This window comes from Eulemur rufifrons, chromosome 9, assembly GCF_041146395.1.
Source record: "Eulemur rufifrons isolate Redbay chromosome 9, OSU_ERuf_1, whole genome shotgun sequence".
Classification (NCBI taxonomy): domain Eukaryota; kingdom Metazoa; phylum Chordata; class Mammalia; order Primates; family Lemuridae; genus Eulemur; species Eulemur rufifrons.
This window is the reverse complement of record NC_090991.1, coordinates 33145782-33161276: the sequence shown is the minus strand read 5'-3', so window position 1 is coordinate 33161276 and position 15495 is coordinate 33145782. Positions and strand designations below refer to the sequence as shown.

General features: G+C 62.1%; 2 protein-coding genes across 35 annotated transcripts in view; both read left to right on the top strand.

The window, feature by feature from the left end:
- Window positions 1-930: 930 nt before the first annotated feature.
- On the top strand, window positions 931-8797 carry SPATA20 (spermatogenesis associated 20). 3 transcript variants are annotated; one of them, XM_069481212.1, is made up of 17 exons: window positions 931-1042; window positions 1379-1496; window positions 1993-2172; window positions 2270-2334; window positions 2490-2644; window positions 2724-2867; window positions 2966-3167; window positions 3634-3764; window positions 3862-3966; window positions 4121-4195; window positions 4295-4504; window positions 4584-4776; window positions 5077-5245; window positions 5528-5739; window positions 7170-7369; window positions 8197-8277; window positions 8434-8797. In XM_069481212.1, the coding sequence occupies exons 3-17, from the start codon at window positions 2048-2050 to the stop codon at window positions 8602-8604; spliced, it is 2238 nt and encodes a 745-aa protein (XP_069337313.1). In that variant the 5' UTR covers window positions 931-1042; window positions 1379-1496; window positions 1993-2047; the 3' UTR covers window positions 8605-8797. The 3 variants fall into 3 exon arrangements, with proteins under 3 accessions (XP_069337313.1, XP_069337312.1, XP_069337311.1); XM_069481210.1 differs by lacking the exon at window positions 1379-1496 and adding an exon at window positions 1766-1885 and having other exon boundaries at window positions 976-1042; window positions 8434-8786; XM_069481211.1 differs by lacking the exon at window positions 1379-1496.
- Window positions 8798-13547: 4750 nt separating this feature from the next.
- CACNA1G (calcium voltage-gated channel subunit alpha1 G) overlaps window positions 13548-15495 on the top strand; it is a 62239-nt gene continuing 60291 nt past the window's right edge. For 25 of the 32 annotated variants that reach the window (XM_069481201.1, XM_069481197.1, XM_069481190.1 and 22 more), the window contains exon 1: window positions 13548-14538. In XM_069481201.1, the coding sequence (XP_069337302.1) occupies window positions 14297-14538 (242 nt within the window). In that variant the 5' untranslated portion in view covers window positions 13548-14296. The remainder of the gene's footprint in view (window positions 14539-15495) is intronic. The other 7 variants (XM_069481192.1, XM_069481196.1, XM_069481195.1 and 4 more) reach the window with 1 other exon arrangement.

Here is a 15495-nt window from a genome sequence, read left to right as displayed (position 1 = left end):
CTGCTCTCCTCCCCAGCCTCCTAAGCTCGTCTACTGCCTGTCTTCCTTCCTGCAGCTCCTCAGCCCTGGCTCACTGACATGCCACAGGGCCTTTGCACATACTGTTCCTTCTGACTCTTTCCCCACACTCTCCCATGCTCCCTCCAAGTTCCCTCCTCTCATTCTCCGTAGCTACTACACAAATGTGATTTCCTCAGGGAGGCTGTTATCCCTTGGCTCTTCCAGCAGTTCACATCCCTTATTATGTTATACCCACTCATGGCACTTGTCACCGTGGGTGGCTGTATATTCATTTGTATGGCTGTTGGGTTAGCTTCTGCCTCTCTCAACAGACTGTGGGCCACATGAGGGCAGGAGCCTTGTCTCTCTCTGCTCACCACTGTACACCCCAGGGCCTTGCAGAGTGGTAGGCAGCAGACAATAAATATTGGCTGAATGTAGCAAATGAGACAAGTGTGCAAAGTGTACTTAGGACATAAAATTGACTCGCCATTGTTGTTCAGGGACAGCTTCCCGGGGTGGGTGGGATTTGAGCAGAGCCTTGAGATAGGGCTGTGCAAACTGAAGCCTGCTAGCTCGTGGACCTGGACAAGGCATGCCTTTGGCTCCGGCCTCATTTCTCATTTGTACAATGGGCAAGGGTGGGACAAAATGAGCTGAGGCTCTGGCATTGCCTGGCCCTGGCATCCCGCATCCCTTCCTATTCCCATCAGGAGGGTTGTCCTCCCTCAGGCAGGGGTTTAATCGAGTTGAGCCTAGCCGAGTTTCACGCACACACTTGCAAGCCCGGGCTGTCTGGTCTGCAATTCCGCACTCTGCCACCGGGCGGCGCTCGGAGACCAGCCACGCAGCCCCGAGCCTCGGCAATGACCCGCCCGCGGCTCGGTCGGGGCCCGGCCCGCCCCTCGCAGCCTCCTGCCCTCCCTTCCTGTCCGCGGCGTCCCGGCCCACGGCCGGGAGCAGCCATGCTGGGCGCGCGGGTCTGGGTGGGCCGCGGCCTTCTGCTGTGCCAAGCCGGGCTGGGCCTCGCCGCGAGCCGCAGGTATGGGCGGGCGAGCGGGCCGCGGGGACACATCCAGCGTCTACGGGGCCCCGTGGCTGGTCTTCCCGGAGCCGTCCCCAGTGCCTGCCTGGACCACCCCTGCATGCTTGGTCCTAGCCCCACCCCGCCTCCGGTCTGCTCCCGCGGCCTGGCCCCTGCAGGAAGGCTCCCCCACCCCCCATCCACCCCTCTGCAAGGCTGGCTCCCCAAGAACTGTCCGACACTGCCTCCAGGAAGCCTTCCTTGCACCCCAATGCTGGCCCAAGGGCCCTTCTCCAACAGCACCCTGTGTCCTGTCACTGTCCTTTGCTGCTGCACGGACCTGTCATTATTTAGGTCTGCCTGGCAGTGCCACCCTCCCAGGCTGAACTCCCTGAGGTCAGGGCCTGTTTCGGATTCCCTGGGTGTCCTGATGGTCTAGCACAGGACCTGGCCCCGAGGAAGTGCCCAGCAGGTGGCCGTTGAGTGAGGGAGTCTCCGTGTCGGTCTTCCTCTCTGGTTGCCCCCAACCCCGTCCAGTCCCAGACCCTACTATTCTTGGCCTGTGCAGCCACCAGCAGTGGGCAGCCTTCCTGCCAGGTCACGCACCCAGGCTTGCCAGAGAGACGCCTCCAGGCAGCCCCCCCGGGGAGGGGCCCAGTTAGGGGGAGAGAACGGAGCCCCAAGGACCATTCTGCCCATTGTGACCCGCCCCGACCTCACAGTCATTCTTCCCACGGCCAGGGGCCGAGAAGTTGGGGGAGACTAACCTGGCAAGGAGCCCCCAATGAGCCACCTTTCCTCACCCCCCCCAAAACACAAGGGGGAGCACAAAGGCCACAGTCTCCCCCGTGGCTCAGAAAGGTGGGTTCTACAGTGGGGCTGGGGGCTGGGTGGAGCCAGAAGGGCACTGGGGGCCCCAGGGAGGTTGGGGGGGACCCGTTGCCTGTGTGACCCTTTGGCCTCACCAGGGGTAGCTCCTCCCGGGACAAGGACCGGAGTGCATCGGTCAGTAGTTCGGGGTCCATGACGGCTGGAGGAAAGGGAGGCCGGTCCAGCTGTCCCCCATCTGCGCCCCAGAGGGCCCCCAACCGCCTGATTAATGAGAAGTCACCGTACCTCCTACAACATGCCTACAATCCTGTGGACTGGTACGTGCCCTCCTGGTGCCCTCCCAAAGCAGCTGGGACCCCGGGCTCCTCCTCGACCCCCCGATCTGCTGAGTGATGCCCCACTTGCCGTGTCTAGGTACCCCTGGGGACAGGAAGCCTTTGACAAGGCCAGGAAAGAAAACAAGCCAATTTTCCTTTCAGGTAATGCACCCGCCTTCCCCGGGCTGGGGGAGGGTCCTCTGGGCTCCGGGGGCTCCCAGGAGACTGAAGGTCAGGACCTGTTCTGGGTAGCTGGGGCCCCTCGGCTGGTGCCCCAGCCCATCACTGGCCCCTGACCTCCCCCGGCCCCGTTCCAGTGGGGTACTCCACCTGCCACTGGTGCCACATGATGGAGGAGGAGTCCTTCCAGAATGAGGAGATCGCCCGCCTGCTCAGCGAGGACTTTGTCAGCGTGAAGGTCGACCGGGAGGAGCGGCCAGACGTGGACAAGGTGTACATGACGTTCGTGCAGGTGAGCGGTCTTCCCACTGGAGTGTGTGCGCTGCTCGCACCCTGGGGGCGGCTCCCCTCAGCCCTGCCCTCTCCCGCAGGCCACCAGCAGTGGTGGGGGCTGGCCCATGAATGTGTGGCTGACCCCCAACCTCCAGCCCTTTGTCGGGGGCACCTACTTCCCTCCTGAGGATGGCTTGACCCGAGTTGGCTTCCGCACAGTGTTGCTGAGAATACGGGATCAGGTGGGTGTGCATCGGGGAGTCGGGGACCTGGGCGGGGGATGAGGGGACAAGGGCCCCCACCCCAAGCTGACCCCCAGGTGTGCCCCCACCTCCCAAAGTGGAAACAGAACAAGAACACGCTGCTAGAAAACAGCCAGCGTGTCACAACCACCCTGCTGGCCCGGTCGGAGATCAGCACGGGTGACCGTCAGCTGCCACCCTCTGCGGCCACCATGAACAGCCGCTGCTTCCAGCAGTTGGATGAGGGCTATGACGAGGAGTATGGTGGCTTTGCAGAGGCCCCCAAGTTTCCGACGCCAGGTCAGTGTCCCCGTGCCCACCTTACCCAGGCCTGGCCTCTGATTCCTGTCCTGGTCAACGATCTTCTGACCCTTGGCTTGGTCCTGGGCCTCCTGTCCTCCTGACCAGTGACCTCCTTACCCCTAGCCTGTCAGTGACAACCTGACTTCTGGTCTTAGCAGTGACCCTGTGACCTTGACCTAGATAATGACCTTCTGACCTTTGGTCACTGACTTGGTTCTTGTGACCCTGCCTTGGCTAGTGACTTTGTGGGCTCTGGTCTGGTCAGCAACTTTCTGGTCCTGTGTATGTGGGCTGATGATATTCTGACCTCTGACTTGAGCCGTGACCTTCTGTCCTCTGGGTTGACCATTGACCTCCCAACTCCCAGCCTGTCCAGAGACTGCCTGTGGGGTGAACTCCTAGCCCCCGGATGTGCGCTCTCGCTCCCCTGTTCTCTCACCCGTATGTTCTTGGTGCCCCACAGTGATCCTGAACTTCCTGTTCTCCTACTGGCTCAGCCATCGACTGACCCAGGATGGCTCTCGGGCCCAGCAGATGGCATTGCACACCCTGAAAATGATGGCCAACGGTGGCATCCGGGACCACGTGGGACAGGTGAGGGGGCTGGGCATTCCCTGGAGGGGTGGTGGGAGGCAGGGGGATGAGGCAGAGGCTGGGATCAGCCTCCAGTCCCACGTCCTGCCTGGCACAGGGCTTTCACCGCTACTCCACGGACCCCCAGTGGCACGTCCCGCACTTCGAGAAGATGCTGTACGACCAGGCCCAGCTCGCAGTGGCCTATTCTCAGGCCTTCCAGGTGACTGTGGCTCCCAGTTAACCTAAACCCCCAATTCCGTCCCATATACCCAGTCTTCCCTCCCCATCTTCCTGGGAGAATGTCACCCCCACCCCCACATCCCTAGGCCGCCCCAGTGACCTCCATTTACAGCCTCCTCTGTTCCCCTCCTCAGATCTCTGGCGATGAATTCTACTCTGATGTTGCCAAAGGCATCCTGCAGTACGTGTCTCGGAGCTTGACCCACCGGGTGTGTGTCCACCGAGGCAGGCGGACCTGGCAGCGGCGGGAGGGGGTTGGGGCCTCCCCTGCCCTGTAGGCTGGGGCCAGCAAATCTCCCTCTCCACAGTCGGGAGGCTTCTACTGTGCGGAAGACGCAGACTCGCCCCCAGAGCGGGGCATGCGTCCCAAAGAGGGCGCCTTCTACGTGTGGACGGTCAAAGAGGTCCAGCAGCTCCTGCCCGAGCCTGTGCCGGGCGCCACCGAGCCGCTGACCTCCGGCCAGCTCCTCATAAAGCACTACGGGCTCACGGAGGCCGGCAACATCAGCCCCACTCAGGTGAGGGCTTCTGGGGACACGGGAGGGGGCTGGAGCCTGCCCAGCCTGTGGGCACCCCGACAAAGGCTGTTTTCCGCAGGACCCCAAGGGGGAGCTGCAGGGCCAGAACGTGCTGACTGTCCGGTACTCACTGGAGCTGACCGCTGCCCGCTTCGGCTTGGACGTGGAGGCCGTGCGGACCCTGCTCAATGCGGGGCTGGAGAAGCTCTTCCAGGCCCGGAAACACCGGCCCAAGCCGCACCTGGACAACAAGATGCTGGCCGCCTGGAACGGTGGGGCGGCGTGTCAGAGGCCCCTTTAGTCTGTCAGGCACCTGCTAAATGCTAATGCTTCGTTTCTTGGGTTTATTATCCTCAATTTGCAAAGGAGCAAATAGGCTTAGAGAGCTTTAGTAGTCTGCCCAAGGTCACACCCAAGGGCCAGGGACGCTGACCTGCCTGGCTCTGGGGCCCAAGTGGTCTGTGCTCCACCCCACTGCTCCGGAGAGGTGTCCGGGGCCTGAGGTGTCGGGGTGGAGAGGCATGGAGGGCCCTGGCCCGCTTCTTACCACCACTGGTCTCTTTTGCCTCCAGGCCTGATGGTGTCCGGCTATGCTGTGACCGGGGCTGTCCTGGGCCTAGACAAGCTGGTCAGCTGTGCCACCAATGGTGCCAAGTTCCTGAAGCGGCACATGTTTGATGTGGCCAGTGGCCGCCTGATGCGGACCTGCTATACTGCCTCAGGGGGGACAGTGGAGCAAAGGTGGGGGGCTGGGAAGACTGTGGCGGGGGCGGGGGTGGTGGTGGCTCGTCTCCCTGCATGTCCCCACCTGACCTCCCCTCCAGTGGGCGCCAGTGCTGGCTCGGCACGTGCTTGCCGTGAGCGCTCAGCCTCCCTGGGCCCATTGACTCCTCTGGAAAATGAAGGCCCCCAAGAAGGGCCATTTGGACGGTTAAATGAACAAGTGCATGAAAGGGGCCCCTTCTGTGAAAGGCCCTCTCTCCTGGGCCTGTCCCCACCCCCTCCCCTAATGCCTGTCCCCAGCAACCCGCCCTGCTGGGGCTTCCTGGAGGACTACGCCTTCGTGGTGCGGGGCCTGCTGGACCTGTACGAGGCCTCACAGGAGAGCGCGTGGCTCGAGTGGGCTCTGCGGCTGCAGGACACGCAAGACAGGCTCTTCTGGGACTCCGAGGGTGGCGGCTACTTCTGCAGCGAGGCCGAGCTCGGGGCTGGCCTGCCCCTGCGTCTGAAGGACGGTCAGTGGGGGTGTGGGGCTGGCCCGGAGTCCTGGCCCCAGCCGGGGCCTGGTTTTCCCCGAGGGAGGTGTAAGTGCGGTGTGGCGATGAGGAGCTGGCGTGGGCAGGAGCCTCCTGGCTGCACGTCTCTGCTACTTTTTAGCCATATGACTTTGGGCTGGTCTCGTATTCCTGAGTCTTGGTTTCTTAACAGGCACAATGGAGCTAACGTTGGCACTACCTTACAGGGTTGGCGTAAAGATTCATTTAGCCGTTCCGTGAACACACTTGGCACAGTAACTGGCACCGTGGATTCAGACAGTAAACAAGGCTGACTTGGTCCCTGCCCCCATGAAGCTTACAGTACAATCTGAGAGACAACTATGTAACAGACAGTAATGATGCAAAACTGCACGCACCAGCATGTAGTTAAAATTGTGCTGTGTGCCATGGAAAAGTAGGAGCCTCTGCCATGTACCTGTCCCCTGTTTACCCCTGTGCCTTGTCTGTGGTTAATGGTCTCTCTCCCCCCACTCAAATTTTAGCTCTTCAAAGGACAGGACTTTCTGTCACTGCTCTGTCCCCAGGGTCTGTCCTGGCACATAGCAGGTGCTCGATAAATGTTAGCTGAGTGAACGAAAGGGCCTTGGGAGAGAAGTACAGAGGGGGCCCACCTTGACCTGGGGGAGATCAGATTACACCTGTGACAGGTGTCATTTAAACAAGATCTGGGGGGCAAGAGGGGCCATGTGGTTGCAGAGGGGCTGGGGAGAGAGTTCAGACGGGGGAGCGGTGCGTGAGAGGCGCACCGGGAGGGGACAGCCTGGAGGACAGAGGGGCAAGCTGGAGGCGGGTGCCGAGGTGGGTGGGGCAAGGAGATTTTAAGCAGCTTGTGACCGGCTCTGGTTTAGGTTTAAGGAGGTCACTCTGACCAATGGCAGAACAGGGATGGGGCAGGGCAGCAGGGGGACCCTTAGGAGGCCATCAGTGGTGTCAGCCCAGGCAGGCATGGGCGGAGGCTCAGGTGATGGTACAGGGACGAGATGGGGAGAGGTGGTGGGATTTGGACCTGTTCTGGCCGTAGCCCTGGCAGGAGTCATGGATGGATTAGACATGGAGGATGAGGGAGAGGAAGCGGGTAAGGGTGAAGCCACCCTGGCTCGGGCAGCTGGGTGGTTGGACAGAGTTCTCAGTGAGGTGGAGCCCGGGAACCAGGAGTGCAGCCTGGCACAAGTGGAGTTGGGGACGCCGGTGAGAGGGCAAAGCATCAGTAAGTGCAGGGGCTGGTCGTCATCTCTTAGACTGGTCAGGCCGGGGTGGTGGGGGGCAGTATGGGCAGGGCCTCTTCTCTGTGCCCCTCCCCCGGGGTCCCTGAACACACTGCTGGGACAGGATTCTGGGACGCAGTGACCTTCCCTTACCCCCACCCCCTGTCTCCCCACCCCCTGCAGACCAGGATGGCGCAGAGCCCAGTGCCAATTCCGTGTCGGCCCACAACCTGCTTCGGCTGCACGGCTTCACGGGCCACAAGGACTGGATGGACAAGTGCGTGTGCCTGCTGACCGCCTTCTCGGAGCGCATGCGTCGTGTCCCGGTGGCCCTGCCCGAGATGGTCCGCACCCTCTCAGCCCATCAGCAGACCCTCAAGCAGGTGAGGGGTGAGGGCACTGGGGGTGGGACCCCGGCTAGGAGGGGAGCTGGGGCTACAGTGCGGGCTGCCCCAGAGCTCAGGGGTGTGTGTGCACCCGCGTGTGAGGCGGGTCTCTGCTCCCTGTGGTGGAGGTGTCTGTGGGTCTGAGGAGACAGACCTGTGAGTGTCTGTCACTGGGGCTGTCGGAGTACGGGGGGCAGGAGATGGGCTAAATACGGGTCCCTGGTGGCTGGTGGAGTATTTCTCTGTGTATCTCTGTGTATCAGTGTAATCCTTTCCGTCCCTATTGTGTTCTTGCTGTGTGTGTTCCTGGAGGTGGGTGTCTGTGTACCTGCCTGTGGGGCGAATGCTGGTGTGAGTGTTTGCCGGCGTGTGCCTGCCTGTCTGCAGTCTACCTGCTTGCATTTGCATGTGGGCCTGTGTCTGCCCACGCGTGCGTGTGCATGTGTGTGTCTGGTGTGGTTTGTGTGGTATCTGCCTCTATGTGGGCATCTGCTGTGTGTATTTGTGACTACTCTGTGTCTCTCTGGATGGATCTGTGTGCTGTGGATCTTCTGCGCGTCTTCCTGCGTCTGTATCTCTGCCAGTACGCATGACATTGCTTCTTTGTGTATTCGCGTGTGTGTGTGTATGTGTGTGTCTTCCCACTTGCCAAGCATTAAATCTGATGTGGCCTCCTGGCAGCTGAGATGAGTCCCCATTCCGTCTTAGGGATATGGGTGGTGTGGAGGGAGGAAGGAGGAGGGAGGAGGATGGGGAGCCCTGGCTGGTCTGGGCCTCAGCCCCTCCGTCATCTGACACCGGAGTGACCTTTCTATTCCGGCCAGATCGTGATCTGTGGAGACCGCCAGGCCAAGGACACCAAAGCTCTGGTGCAGTGCGTCCACTCTATGTACATCCCTAACAAGGTGCCTGTCCCTGTGGGGCCCACCCCCTCCTCCCCTGAGCTGCCCTCTCCCCTCCTTGGTGCCCCAACATCTGTCCTCACTGAAGGTTGGGGACAGGTAAGCTCCCAGTGGGCCTTGAGCCCCCAGGTGACCCTTTCTGCTCTGCTGCTACCCCAGGTGCTGATTCTGGCTGATGGGGACCCCTCGAGCTTCATGTCCCGCCAACTGCCCTTCCTGAGTACCCTGCGACGGCTAGAAGACCGGGCCACCGCCTACGTGTGTGAGAATCAAGCCTGCTCCCTGCCCATCACTGAGCCCTGCGAGTTACGAAAACTGCTACATCAGTGACTGTCCCCAAGCCCCCTTGGGTTGGGGCAGAAGGTGGAGCTTCCCAAACAACCAGAGACTGAGGCCCTGCAGGGCTCTGCAGAACCTGTGGCCATCCCTGGGCACTCTGCCACCAGGTGATCTCGGCCATCCTCACTGCCTCCCCGTGGGCACCCACTCACCCTGGAATAAACCGAACAGCGTCCCGCGGTAACCTCAGGAGCTCAGCCTCACTGGTGAGGGAGGGAACCAGCATCCCAGGCCCCGTCTGGGAGTCCCCGACTGACCCCTCTGCCTCCCCCCATTCTTCCTTCACCTCCCAGAGGTCACCAGGCTGACCCCACCCCCATCCATGGCCATTGCAGCCCGGGTGAAACTATGGTCCGGGGACTAAAATGAAGTACAAATGACCAGAGGTGGGCTTGGGGGTGTGGACTGGCCTGGAAAGGGAAAGCTCATTCCTTGCCCCCAGGAGATGCTAAGAAGGGGACCTGCCTCCCCTCCCCATTGTCTCCTGGTCTTGCGCCAGGGAAGGGGCAGGAGATACTTTATATGAGCTTTTATATTTCATGGAATGGTGACATTTTCACATGCTCTGGTGCACTGGGGGAGCTGCTGTCATCAGGACTAGGACATTTCTCTGGGGATACCCATGTAGCCCCCGCCACACCAGGATGGAAGCGTGGCCTCCCTGCAGGAGGTCATATTGTCCATCCCTCTGCTGCCATACAAGCTGGTCTGGGGAAAGAGTTCTCTTTCATTTGGAGCATCTATTGGGTTAGAAGTCCTTCCCCAAATCTATCTGAGTCCTTCTTGCTGCAGAGAAAGCCATTGCCTTCCTGTGACCTCCTCCTGCCTGCTCATGTTGGGAGACGCTCTTGAGTCCCATCCTTGGTACATACATCTTCGCTGGCTCCAGAAACCCCATCTAGCTTCCATGGGGGGCGGGTGTGTGGTTGGTAAGCATGTTTTCAGAAGGGCTGGTGTGGAGTGATGAGGCCAATGGGAGGGGAGCTGCCGCCTGGGGCCTTCAGGGGTCTGCTGAGCCCTGGGCATCCTGATAGCCCCCCAACCAAGCAGCACAGCCAACAGAGGCTGCGGGAGACAAGGAGCAGCCGGATGGGGCTGCTGCCTGGGGGAATGTCAGCCGTGGGGAGGAGTGGAGCAGGAAGGAGCAGGGGACTGGATGGAGTCACTCCCTGCACATGGTCACCCATAGCCACACATGGTCACCAGGATCAGAGTCAGCTGGGCAGCCAGACCCTCGGTGCAAGCCACCGGCCCATCTGGAGGGGATTAGAGCTCCGGCCAACGAGGTCAGCTGGCCCCATTCTAGCTGGAGCCCGCTCAGCCTCCCCAGGAAGCCAGAGGGCTGGGCAAGTGGAGCCGGGCCTGGGAGGCGGCAGGGAGGGAGGATGGAGTGTGGTGAAGCACAGGTGGCCTTTTTGGCAGCCCCAGTCCTGGCTTTGGAATAGTCTGGGCAATTTACCAAGCCCTCTTGCCACTGTCATCCCACTGACCCTCATGAATGAGCTGGTGAGGCAGGTACCTTCATCCTCATACTGGTAGATGATATTGGAGGCCCAGAGAGGTAAGAGGCTGCCCTGTGACTCCTGAGCACTTCTGGTTCCCTCTGGGGTCTTCAGGGTGCAGCAAAGACCCCCAGGGTTTGCCCCCCCAGGAGGCCCAGGCACAGCTGTGAAGGCGGGTGCACTTGGTGTCTTCCTTCCGTCCAGTCTGCTCTGTGGCTGGGCATGCACATGACAATGGGATTCTGTAAATGGGTTCAGAAGGAGTTAGTGTCTTAAAGGGTTAGTTTTCCCAGGAGGCCTTGAATTTCTAAAGAGGGCAGGGCTGAACATAAATTTTGCTCAGATGTGGGATTTTGAAAGTCCCTGCAGCCTCCTTTCCCCTTTGCCGCCTGTCCCTCTTGGGTGTGTGCTCCCTGCTCTCCCAGCAGCACAGCCGGGGGCGGGGCCAGTGGAGACAGGCCCTGAGGTGTGGGCAGTCACGTAAGTCATTTCATCTCTCTAAGCCTCAGCTTCCTTATCTGAAAAACGGGAGACCACCCACTCAGCGCTCAGGGCTGTTGGGGTGACCAAATGGGGTCATGTGTGTATCATCCCTGAGCAAAGAGGCTCACATGGGAGGGGGATCTCTGCTCCTGGGGGAGCCAGATGGGCTGTGAGGGAGGGGTCATTACAGGAGCCCTGAGCTGGGTGCATGTGGGGGCAGAAGAGGTCTTAGACATTTCAGCTTAACTTCTTTTTTTGGGAAACTGAAGCCCAGAGAAAGGAATTTCTTTTCCCTCCCCTTCCCTCTCACCACCTGAGGTTACATATTCACCTAACAACCATGTGCCAAACCCTAGACTAGGTCCTAGTGAGCAGAATGGACACAGTTCCTCGGGGAACACAGAGCCTGGAGGCGGAGACAGTCATTTCATCACCACAAACATACATATGTCATCCCAGCCTGGGCTAAGTGCTACAAGGTTCCAGACTTTTGTCTGGCTCGGTAGTGTGTCCTCAGCACCTTGGCACTTCAGAGGCATTGAAACACTTGCTGAAAAGAAGGCCGCTGAGGCGGTGATGTCAGAGCTGAGGCTTGGCGGGCTGGAGTTAAAGACGGTTTCAGCTCTTGCCTTCCCCGTGGGTCCCTCCCGGCCCCTCCCCCGCCCAGGCTAAGGGTGAGCATCTCTGACTGGACATCACAGGCCCCTGGTGCCCCAGTACAGGGATGAGGATGTCTTGGGTGGCAAGCTTCCTCCAGGCCCCGGACCCAGGGAAGCAGATGTGGATCTCAATTTATCCAGACGCGTGCCTGCCCTCCTTTCTGGGTATGTTCTAGAACAGAGTTCGGCCCAGAGACCAGGGGTGGCCTGGATGATGGATGAGGGTGTGGGGCCTGCTGACCACCAGGGAAGCTGATCGTCGAGGTGGGCAAGACTCTCTGGCCTCATCTTCCCCCTCTGCAAAGAGTGGGTGACGAGAACCCCTACCTCTCCGTGCCAGCCCCGGGGCCTCTACCCTGGCGGGAAGGGCAGGCCGACCGGGCAGACTGCGGACCCGCAGGAGGGAAGAAGGTGTCAGACACGCGGTGCAACCATAAATGTCCCCCTCTCCCAGAAGACGCCTGGAGTTCAAGACTCGGGCGCCTCACACTCGGAATGAGAGCAGAGACTCCCGCCAGGAAAAAAAGGCACTTAGGGGATCTGCTCATTAGCATGAAATGAAAATGAGCCCGGCCTCATTTGCACAGCTCGGTGTGCGGATTCGGCGAAAGGGCAACCAGGGAGGCGACAGCGCAGCAGCCACTCTGTCCTCCCCATCCCACCCTGTAACCTGCCGCGGCCGCGGCGGAGCTGAGACGCTCCCCCAACCCCCGCCGCGGCGGAGCGCGGGGGCTGCGTGGGTGGCGCAGTCCTAGGAGAGTGAAGAACGTCCGGGAGTCGGGGGAGGAGGGTACCGAAGGTCATCCGGTCTATCCCTCGGCCTCTCCGCAGTGGCGTAAGCGCCCCAAGTCTCCAGAGAGGGAACTGACCTGCTCGTTTCCGCGGTGTCTACCTCTCGTAGATGTTGGGGAAGTGCTTACCGGTGACTAATCCTCGATGTCCCCGATGCCCCCGCGACCCGCGCCCAGCACTCCAGCAGCCCTGCGCTCCCGGGTACCCACATCTTTTTGGAGTGGCACAGGCGGCGGGAGGGAGCCAGAGCTCACTGAGCCCCAGAACTCCGTGAGGTGGGCGGGGCGAGGGCCGGGGTCTGCGCGTGCGTGTGCGCGCGTGGGAAGCACAGACCCACGAGGACGCGCTGCCAGTGAGGTGGAGGGGAGCGAAGGGAGCTGCCCGGCGGAGCTCCTGTCCCTCAGGCAGCCTCCCCCTAAGCCATATTGGAACTCGAGAGGGAGAAACTGAGGCATGGAGTGGAGGGGTGGTGGGGACTTTGAAGGTTAAGAGTTGGTAAAGCCCAGGTTTGTGCTCCCACCCCCTCCCACACAGTCGAGACCCCCGCAGGTCCCTTTGCAGGAGTCCTCGCTCTGCTCCGCAGCTGCTCCCGGGGATCCGAGCTCTGTGGTCCGGAGCTATCTGCCTGGGCCCACGTGTTCAAGCTCGAAGCCCCCTCGTGGAGTCCACGCCCTTCGAAGGATCCCTAGGGGCAGGGGATGAAGCTCGATGAAGCTCAGGAGCGCCAACGTGAGGTCAGGGCCAGCAAGTCAGGGTTAGCAGGTCAGGATCAAAGCCTCAGAAGTGTACTTTGGAGCAGGACCAATAAGCCCAAGAGGTTGGTGGGAGCCACGCCCCGACCATGCCTACCCCTGCCTTTCCCTTCTCTGCCTGCTTCCCCAAGACCGGCCCCCTCCAGCCCGAAGCCCCACCCCTGGGATCCCAGCTCTGCTCCTTCCCTTCCCCAGTCCCGCTCCCAGGCTCAACTCCAGGGTGGACAATTAACCAGGTGGACACCCAGGATTTCGCTCGGGGACCCTGGTCACACCCTCACCCCCGTGTCGCCTGCCTCCCTTCTTCTCCAGGCCCGCCCAGAGCGGAGCTCCGCCCTCCGGCTGCTGTCCAATTCAGGGGTCGTGGACAAAGGATCCCCGGGGCCTGCGGCGCTACCCCAGGACCTCCAAGCCGAATACTGATTCTCCGGGGCTCACTCCAGGGGAGTCCCAAAGACCCCAGAGGCCAATAGGAAAGTGGGTTCGGTCTGGGCAGCCGTGTGATTGGCTCCAGCCTTCGGGAGCGGGCCCAGGGGCAAGGGGAGGGGAGAGGGGCGGTCCTGGGCTTTGGGGTGGGAGCCGGATTCCAGCTGTGGTTCTCTCTCGGCGCTCCCGCCCGCACTGCCACGGCGGCTGGCCAATGGACGCGCGGCTCGGGGCCGACGGCGCGCGGCGATTGGCTGCAAGGCTGGCAGGGGAGAGGCGGGGCCGAGGCTTGAAGTTGGAGTGAGGGATCCAGCTGTGGTGTGCGCCGGGCTCCTCGCCGCCGCTTTCGCTCGCTCGCTCCGCGTCTCGGCCGGAGGAGGAGGCAGTGGCGCCGGCGACAGCTACGGCAGCGGCAGCCACCGCGGCGGCTGCGGCGGCGGCATCTCCGCCTCCACCCCCGCCCAGGACGGCCCCCCACCGTCTCCCCGCCCCTCCCGGACTGTGAGCCCGCCGCGGGGCGGAGGAAGGAGCCGCCCCCCACCCCCTTCAAACCCACCCCCAAAGAGATCCCTCCTCCCCTCCCCCCGCCGCCGCTGGCGCGGAGCCGGGACGATGCTGACCCCTTAGATCCTGCTCCAGCTGCGCCGCGGGAAGTGGGGGCGCCCTCCCCGGACCCCCCGCCCTCCGCCGGTGCTCCCCTTCTCTATCCCCCTCTCGGGGCCGCTTGGCCGAAGGTAGCGCCGAATCGGGCAACCGGAGCCTGGGCGCGAAGCGAAGAAGCCGGAACAAAGTGACGGGGAGCCGGCCGGCTGGCCCAGGGAGCCCCGGGGGCCCTGGGGAAGCGGGACTCGCGCCAGGCGGGGCTTCCCTGCGACCGGGCGCCCCGCGGGCAGCATGCCCCTGCGGGCAGGGGGAGCTGGGCTGAACTGGCCCTGCCGGGGGCTCAGCTTGCGCCCTAGAGCCCCCCAGATGCGCCCCCGCCGGGGCCCCCCGGTTGCGTGAGGACACCTCCTCTGAGGGGCGCCGCTCGCCCCTCTCCGGACCGCCCGGGGCCCCGGCTGGCCAGAGGATGGACGAGGAGGAGGATGGAGCGGGCACCGAGGAGTCGGGACAGCCCCGGAGCTTCATGCGGCTCAACGACCTGTCAGGGGCCGGGGGCCGGCCGGGGCCAGGGTCTGCAGAAAAGGACCCGGGCAGTGCGGACTCCGAGGTGGAGGGGCTGCCGTACCCGGCGCTGGCCCCGGTGGTTTTTTTCTACTTGAGCCAGGACAGCCGCCCGCGGAGCTGGTGTCTCCGCACGGTCTGTAACCCATATCCTTCGGGGCACGACGGCCAGGCTTGGGGGTCGGAAGCGGGGCGGGCCGCGCCGCCGGAGGGGACCGAAAGCCAGGTGAGTCTGAGAAGTGAGCCCGGAGGGTGGGCAGACGAGAGGGGCCTGCTAAGGAAGGGAGGGGGCGTCAGAGTGGGAGTGGGGACGCAAGCAGGTCGAGTCTGTACCCCGGGCGAGCCCCACCTCTGTACACACACCTCAGTCCTTCTTGGGGGTTTGGGGTCCAGGCCAGAAAAAGAGAAGAGGTGTGCCCCGATGGTCCGCAGTTGGATGCTCTCCAGATGTGGACAGGGGAGGGTCGTCCTCCAGATGTGGGAAGCTTCGGGAGCCTGGGAGCTCTACTCCGCCAGCCACCGGTTAGCGAGCTGGGTTTGGTTTCCGAGTTTGGGGGGTGGGGTGGGGTGTGGAGGAAGCTGCGGGGACGGAAGAGGGGGAACCGCAATCTCCTGGGTTTCCCTCTTGCCCCCGCCCCAAAGTTTGCGGCGGATTCTAGGGTTCAATCCCCCCACCTGGTCCTTGAGGCTGAGATTTTTACTGACCCAGAGGAAGATTTGGGGGGCGGGGACCAGGTCCTATCCCCGCCACCCCCCACCTCGCGGGTTGGAGGCACAACAAGGAGATTCCGGCGGCGGCTGATGTCAGGGGCGCAGAATGAGAACAAGATGTGGTGGAGGGGGGCCGTCTGCCCTGGAGCTGGAGTGGAGCCCCTTTCAGCTGGAGCCGGGTGACTGGAGCGCCTCCCTCCACCCCAATTTTTTCTTCCATGCAGGGTGCTTAAGGTTGGGTTGGGGAGTTTTGTGCTGGATTTTTTCTTGTGGAGGGAAAGACTGTGGCAAGAGCTTTAGCAAGTGGGGGATGGGATTTAGCTGGTCCAGGTTACTCCTCCCCTTTCACAAATAGAGTGCTCCTGCTGCTAGCAAGGCAGGTATGGGGGACTG